Here is a 7,564-nt window from a genome sequence, read left to right as displayed (position 1 = left end):
ATGTCAATTATTTTATACCTGGTTAGTTTTAAAAGAATAAAATATTTGTTTAAAACGTTGTTTTTTCTGTCTTAACCCAAAGGTTTCTTTGGAGTACACAGTTTTTTAAAATTATTATTGTGAACAATGCATTTATTTATAAATACGTAGTGGGGCAAATTTAATTTTCATTATTGCCATATTGTTGGAGTGATATTCATGAAGAAAATCAAAACAATTTTAAGTCTACTTGCTTGAAGATGGTAGCATAATTCATGTAAGAGTCCTACCATTATTGCACCATCTATGTGAAGGCCTATATACCCATGTAATATAACAGACTATTTCACTGTTCATTCATTCAAATATATTCATTTTATATCTAGTCACTAGAGAATATTTAATCTCAAGGCCGATTTGGTTATTCATAAGGCATAAATAAATACACATACATAGATAAAGGGTACATACACAATACAACTCCCAATAAAGGAGTTTCTTCACGTTTCTCTGGGTTGTAGAACTGCTAAAGTGCGGATGCACTTTTTTGCGGAATAAAAGTTCTTTGTAAAATTTGCTTTACTAGAGTTACTCCATGCTCAAAGACAGTAGCGGAGTTGAGATTCAACTAAGCAGTTGTTAAAGTTTATTGTACTGTAAATGTAAATAACACTAATAGACTCAATAGAACATTATAGTCATATGTAAATACAAGGGGTATTAAAAAATAAGGTTCCCTATGTCGCCGAGACAGAATGCAATACGAGGTGTGTTAGAAAAGTAATGAGATTGGTAACACTGCGGGAGATCTGGCAACGTTGTGTCTACCGGCTGACGCTAAACCTGTTTATTTATCCCTTCCACTTCCTCAGTCCGAGTTACAACTCCGTACAGTTAACACATTAGTTTTGACAGCGCCATTAGTAAAGTTGTGTTTTAATTGTGCGTCACAGAAATGGAGCATCGAAATTTAGAGCAACGTTGTGCAATAAAGTTTTGTGCTAAACTTGGTGAATCCGCGAGTGTGACTTTTGAAAAGTTGAAACAGGTCTATGGGAAACAGTGCTTATCGAGAGCACAAGTTTTCCGCTGGCACAAATCATTTTTGGAAGGCCGAGAACACGTTGAAGATGAACCTCGCTCAGGGAGACCTTTGACTTCAAGAACGGACGAAAACATGGATCGTGTGAGGGCGCTTGTGAGATCAGACCGTCGTTTAACAATAAAGATGATCAGTGAACAGCTAAATTTAAACACTTTCACCGTGCATCAAATTGTGGACAGATGATTTGAACATGCGAAAGGTTTGTGCCAAATTGGTGCCGAAAAATCTCACAACTGAACAGAAGGACAATCGAAAAAATGTGTGCGTTGATCTTCTTGAGAGGATTGCTAATGACCAAGAATTCTTCAATTGTGTGATCACTGGTGATGAATCCTGGATATTTGAGTACGATCCTGAAAACAAAGCGGCAAAGTAAAGAATGGCACACTTCGTCATCTCCTCGGCCGAAGAAATGTCGAATGAGCAAATCAAAGATCAAGACCATGCTAATTTGTTTTTTTGACAGGAAAGGTATCGTACACAAAGAATTTGTTCCACCAGGACAAACTGTCAACCAAGTGTTTTATAAAAGTGTCCTTGAAAATTTGAGGAAAAGAGTGATCCGTGTGAGACCGGAAATTGCAGACAAGTGGATGCTTCATCATGACAATGCTCCATGTCACACGGCCATTTCCATCTGTGAATTTTTGAACTCAAAACGCATTACTGTTGTTCCTCAACCCCCCTATTCACCTGATTTAAGTCCTTGTGACTTTTTCCTCTTCACGAAATTGAAACATGTCCTAAAAGGACGTCATTTTGGAACTCTGGAGAACATTCAAAAGACTGTGACCGACCAGTTAAAAGCCATACCAATTGAAGACTTCCAGCGCTGCTACCAAGAGTGGGAACGACGACTCCGCCGATGTATAGCTGCCCAAGGAAACTACTTTGAAGGGGATAACATTGTTGTTTGAAAATAATAAAAACTTTGGTTAGTATGAAATCAGTCTCATTATTTTTCTAACACACCTCGTATGTTGGGAGAAATCTGGCAACACTGTCTTACTCATCAGCTGTCCCTCTCTCTATCCATACAACTCGCGCCTCGCTACATCCAACAGGTTGTTTTCCTAAGCGCCTGCCAGTCACACGTACTACGCCATGCCGAAGCAGTGGCACTTAAAAGAGTTAATTGATTTATTTAATTATACTTATGTCTTAATTACCGTAGCAATTAGATTATAGCAGAATCTATGAAAGGTAACCTTATCTATATGAATTTAGATTTTATGTTGTATTCAAATGATGTCAGCTGATACTACTAACCTATTAACTTTATACCTCTCGCTATTTTTCAATAAAATAAAGTGGCAGTAGACACACAGGCAAAGAGAATTTCACATATGATTCCACATTATTACTGTGAGGAAAAAATTAAACTATCTCTTTTGTATGTTTTTATTGATAATCGTACAAAAATATTGACTGTAATGCATTGTGGGAAGTAACATCACTCAGATTAGCGTACTATAAAATTCCATTATTTTTTTAAAGGCAATTTTAAAACATTTTGCTATAAATTCATGTATTTAATTTCACTGTACAGTATTTTAAGGCCTATTTTCTTTCCTCACATGATTCTAACATATTCTAATTTATATGCATAGTATTTAGAATATTTTACAGTTAGGTTTTCCAGCCTTGTTTTTTTCAAATTAGTTCTTGCTATTACAAAGATCTACCTTACATTTATTTCTATCGATGATTACAAGATTTGTTTTAGTACTTTGGAACGTAGTAATACACAAACTAGATCAACTGAAGCAATCATTTTACAATCTCACTTACACCTTCCTTCTCTTCTTGTGGGAAGAACGTAAAATCAGACAAAACCATCTAACTGTTTTTATACAGTCAAGCTATTTCTGTAATGTAAAGACTTCATACGTTGTTCTGTTTGATCCACTAGGAAGTTTTAGTAAATAATGAATCCTCAATTGGCCTTCTTAATATTGATTTTGACTCACAAACGGAATATTCTACGAAAAATAACTATTCCCAAATACAAATTAAATTGACTTTCTTCTTCACTGTTAAAGACGCTGATCATCAACAATGCTGAAAACATAGGTTTAATAAATTTAAAAAAAAAACAGAAAAATTTATATGGAATACGATCAGATAAGTACTCAGAGTAATCAATATTCCAATAATGCAGTAGACGAAAAACAAAATAAATTAATCCACAGTTTAACTTTGGATAAATTAAATCTTTTTTTTAGTTTCTTTCAAAATAAATAAGAAGAATTGTTTTCTGTGAAGGTTCAATAAGTAGCGATGTCCTCTGTCAATTCTATACGAGTCCGTGCAAGATGAAACGCGCCAACTAAAGCACTCAGCTGGAGGTTCTCTGGCGTCCCAGAAGTCAGTCTGTACTCGATGTCTGCCAGCTTGATCAGCAGCTCGGTCAGAACTTCTGACGGTAATTCAACTGTTGACAGTTAATGATGAAATCAGTATAAAAAACTAAGTATAAATAGAAACACACTAATATTTTCAATAACTAAACACCAGAATCAACAATTTTGTTCATTTGTATTTTATTTCACTTATCTAACAACATCACTATATTCAGCAGTTTCCAATATATCAATACGGAAGACTTGTATTGTTTTTCTTCCTCTTTGGTGTGTGAACCGCTGGGTCATTGTGAAAATGCTTAGTTCTAAAAACCTAATGTATGTTCTAAAAAGTCATGACTTACCATCTGACTAACCATGGTGTAGTTTAAATAGTTTGTATCATTACTTAGAAGTTGATAATCATAGAATGTATTTTGGGGTAAACTAGAATTGCAAATTACTCGTACTTTATTTTTATTGTTAACTTAATTATTTGTGAACGTTGAGTTCACTCCATTCCACCTTCTGCTTAGTGCAGCATAAGAAATCTGACACTGACACAGACTTGACTCTCGAAATCTAGAATCCAAATCCGTCTGAAGAGATCCAAATGATTCCACAACAAATACATTCTAAATAGACTCTGCGTCATTTCGACATCAAAGACACCCAGACTACTAAAGAGCTCTGTCTGAATTACTCAGAAGCCACCCAGTGTAAACTATATGAAGAGGTGTTCTCATTGTCTCATCAGGTTAATTATTCATTGTGTAACACTGTGACGGAACTCTTTCTAAGCAAAATTGTTTCCACCTTCAGTCTGGTTGTGGCCAAGTGATAATAGGTTGTGGAAACATTGTTTTCATTCTTGTTAGCTTATGTATTACACTTTTAGTGAATTTTTATCTGAATTACAGAAATGTGTTAATAAAACATTGCTGACAAAGACAGTAGTCTTTTAAAAGTACTAAACAAAACTGACATCTTTCAGTTGGCTATACTAGGTTTTCAGCAGGGCGTAATCTTTTATCTATAATACAATGTCATATTTGTTTTAATTAAAAAATATATATTTTAAAAGAATTTAATTTTAAAATTTCATAGTATATGTAAAAAACTCTTAAAATATATTGTGTACTACAAAATATAGTTCATAAATAAAAATAATATAAAAATGGAATAACACTTTAATTTTTATATTTATACTATACTAATTTGACACAAATTTTGCATTATGTTGCAACTGACGCAAAACAGCTTGGTACTTAATGCACAAAATTTAGAAAGTAACCGAGGCACTAAAAGGGTGTGAAAAATATTGTGCATTTGTAGATATGCAAAAGCCGCTTGTAACCCAGAACAGTTCCTTGAAAATTTGAAAAAAAAAACAAGTCGCTTTTCTTTTAAAATCATTATGGAAACATTTAACAGAATTCTAATTAAAAAAGTAAATAGTTCAAAACAATGGGCTAGGGTCATCCTTACATAGCCTTCAGCACCAAATATTATGAATGCTTTCTTAGTTTGAAATGCTTAAAAAGTTTTTGGAATCGGCAAGTTATTTAGGAATTCACATAGACTCAAATCTAAAATGAACTGAATATTTTCAAATTTTTGGAAGAAAGCTTAACTCTGCTAGTTTCCAGGTGTCAATCTTAAGAAATGTTGTTGACCTAAACAAAACTTATTATTTATCATACTATGTTTGCTTCAGTCATGGTATTGAAGTTTGGGGAAGTTCTGGTAGGCTGGCAGACATTTTCAAAATCCAAAAGAAATATTTAAGGATTATGACATTTTTCAAAAGAAGAACTTCATGCGAAGGAATATTTAAAGACTGATCTGTCCATCGGTTTATGTGCTAAGATGTTTATTGTTTGTAAGGCAGAATTTTGAGCTCTTTTTTGCAAATCACTATAACTATAATTACAATAAAAGAAATAGAGATATGTTGCACTTTCCAATTCATAGACTTTGTTTGCTTGTGTGGTCACCACAGCATTTTGCAAGAAAATTAGACAATAAGATGCCTACACTAGATATAAATCAGTTCAGAAAGACAATGAATTTAAAATAAAAGTTTTAAATATGTTAAAACAAAAAAATTATTACTCTATTGAAGAATATCTATGCGAGTGTTACATAAAAATGGGCTGCCAGCCAACACTACCTGTGAATATGATCTCTTCTAAAGTGTAGTTTTAGTTGTAAAATTACAACACATGTTTACCAAATATACTCACAACCAACCTAGAAGAATTGTAAGTCCATTCCAATATAACTTTTGACTCAAGATTTAAGGAAAAAACAAATTAAATCAATAAAACTTAAACTTTCGCATAGCTAACTCACCTAATGAATGGCAGCTCATATTTTTCCAAATAACACTATTGTTGAGATATTAAAAGATAAACAGAGATTTAGTTTTAGATTTAATTTTACTAAATCTATTCTTGACTTTCGAACTTTTACCCACATTAATGACAACCAAAACATCAGTGACGTAGAACTAACAACATGTATAACAGTGATGTCACCGCAGAATCAACAAGTAGCCAAAAACAAAGCTCGGCATGAAGAACCTGCCAATGTAGAAACAGGCTTGAGAAGGACTACTGTAAATGAAGGATTAATTGAAGGGATCAGAAGAGAGAAAAAACCACCACTGAGTGCTAAAATCCTCCCAAGTGGAGAAACCCTTGAGGAGTTTGTAACTAGAGAACTTGAAGCCCTCAAGGGATGCTCAGAAAATGACCATTTTCAAACCCAGCAACGCCAAAATAAAACCCATCAGTAAAAACTTTTCTAACCAAAGTCAACCCCCACAAATATACATCAATATGGAAGTCGCCTCAAAAAATGAAAACGCTTTTTTAGAAAACTGCCAACCAAAACAGGAAAGACACAAAAACATACAAAACCACAGGATTTTCATCAACTCCACTCTGAAAAAAAGGACTCAGCCTCAGAAATCTCAATTTTCCACCAGAATATAAGGGGACTGTCTAAAAAAGTTGAGAGGCTAAATCACTTTCTGAACCAGTTGCGCCCAACAGTACTGATATTAACTGAACATGGGCTAAATCAAGATAATCTACGCTCAATATCAATTCATGGATATAAACTAATTACAGCTTTCAGCAGAGGCAATCATAAACTTGGAGGAGTTGCGATATATCTGGAGGAAACATCAGGCATTGAGGGAGAAGCAGCGGATATTGCCAACTACTGCATAGAATTAGTGTGTGAAGCAGCCTTGATAAAGATCAAAATTAACAAACAATCACTACATATATTGGGAGTTTATAGACCTCCAGGAGGACAAAGTAAACAAGCAATCGAGATGATAGCTAGTATCCTGGAAAATATTCGAGCAGAGACAAATCCAATACTTTTAATGGGTGACGTTAATTTTGACAGACTAACTGACAATCCAGAAAACCAACATTTTGAAGAAGAGCTGCTAAGTCATGGAATAATACGCCTCCCTCTCCCAGAAACACGCATAACTAACACTTGCAAATCATCTATAGACTGCATATGCACTAACATGCCCAATTCAACTGTCAAATTCAATATTTTTCAAACAGGCCTATCAGATCACACAGGCCAACAATGTCTTTTACACCTAGAAAGTAAAATCCCACAAACATCAGTGAGTGAACACAGAAGAAATTTCAGTAAACAAAATCTTCAAAATCTTAAAACGGAGCTTATGAAAGTAGACTGGAGCTGTGTGTATAATGAGCCTGATGCTGAAGAAATGTACAATGCCTTTTACAGGAATGTAAGGCTGAATCTGGACTTAACTTGCCCAAATAAGAAATCAAGAACCAAAAAAAAAAAGATCTAAGCAAAATGGCAAGTACGATGAAGAAGCCAGGAGATTGAAAGAAATTTTTCTCAGGGCCTTTCGGAAATATGAAGTAACTGGCAATGCTGCAGATAAGGCTGAAATAATCACTAAGAAAAAAGACTACGACCTCAAGCTTAGAAACCTTAAACGTACTGCAGCAACAGAATACATAAATAAATCCGACAATAAATCAAAAGCACTGTGGACCATAATAAACTCAGAGAAGCAGGCTAAAAATCCAAGTGTAACACCTCTTCAAATGGAAATAAATGGTACATT

The 7,564-nt window shown here is 34.2% G+C and overlaps 1 protein-coding gene across 1 annotated transcript in view; it reads right to left on the bottom strand.

Moving 5' to 3' along the window:
- Positions 1 to 2,471: 2,471 nt before the first annotated feature.
- Positions 2,472 to 7,564, bottom strand: part of LOC124371691 (replication factor C subunit 5-like) — a 66,912-nt gene continuing 61,819 nt past the window's right edge. The window contains exon 9 of the mRNA XM_046830029.1: positions 2,472 to 3,518. Within this exon, the coding sequence (XP_046685985.1) occupies positions 3,352 to 3,518 (167 nt within the window). The 3' untranslated portion in view covers positions 2,472 to 3,351. The remainder of the gene's footprint in view (positions 3,519 to 7,564) is intronic.

Source organism: Homalodisca vitripennis, unplaced genomic scaffold (genome assembly GCF_021130785.1).
Source record: "Homalodisca vitripennis isolate AUS2020 unplaced genomic scaffold, UT_GWSS_2.1 ScUCBcl_1845;HRSCAF=5975, whole genome shotgun sequence".
Lineage (NCBI taxonomy): Eukaryota > Metazoa > Arthropoda > Insecta > Hemiptera > Cicadellidae > Homalodisca > Homalodisca vitripennis.
The sequence above is the reverse complement of the archived record's forward strand: the minus strand, read 5'-3'. Positions and strand labels throughout refer to the sequence as shown.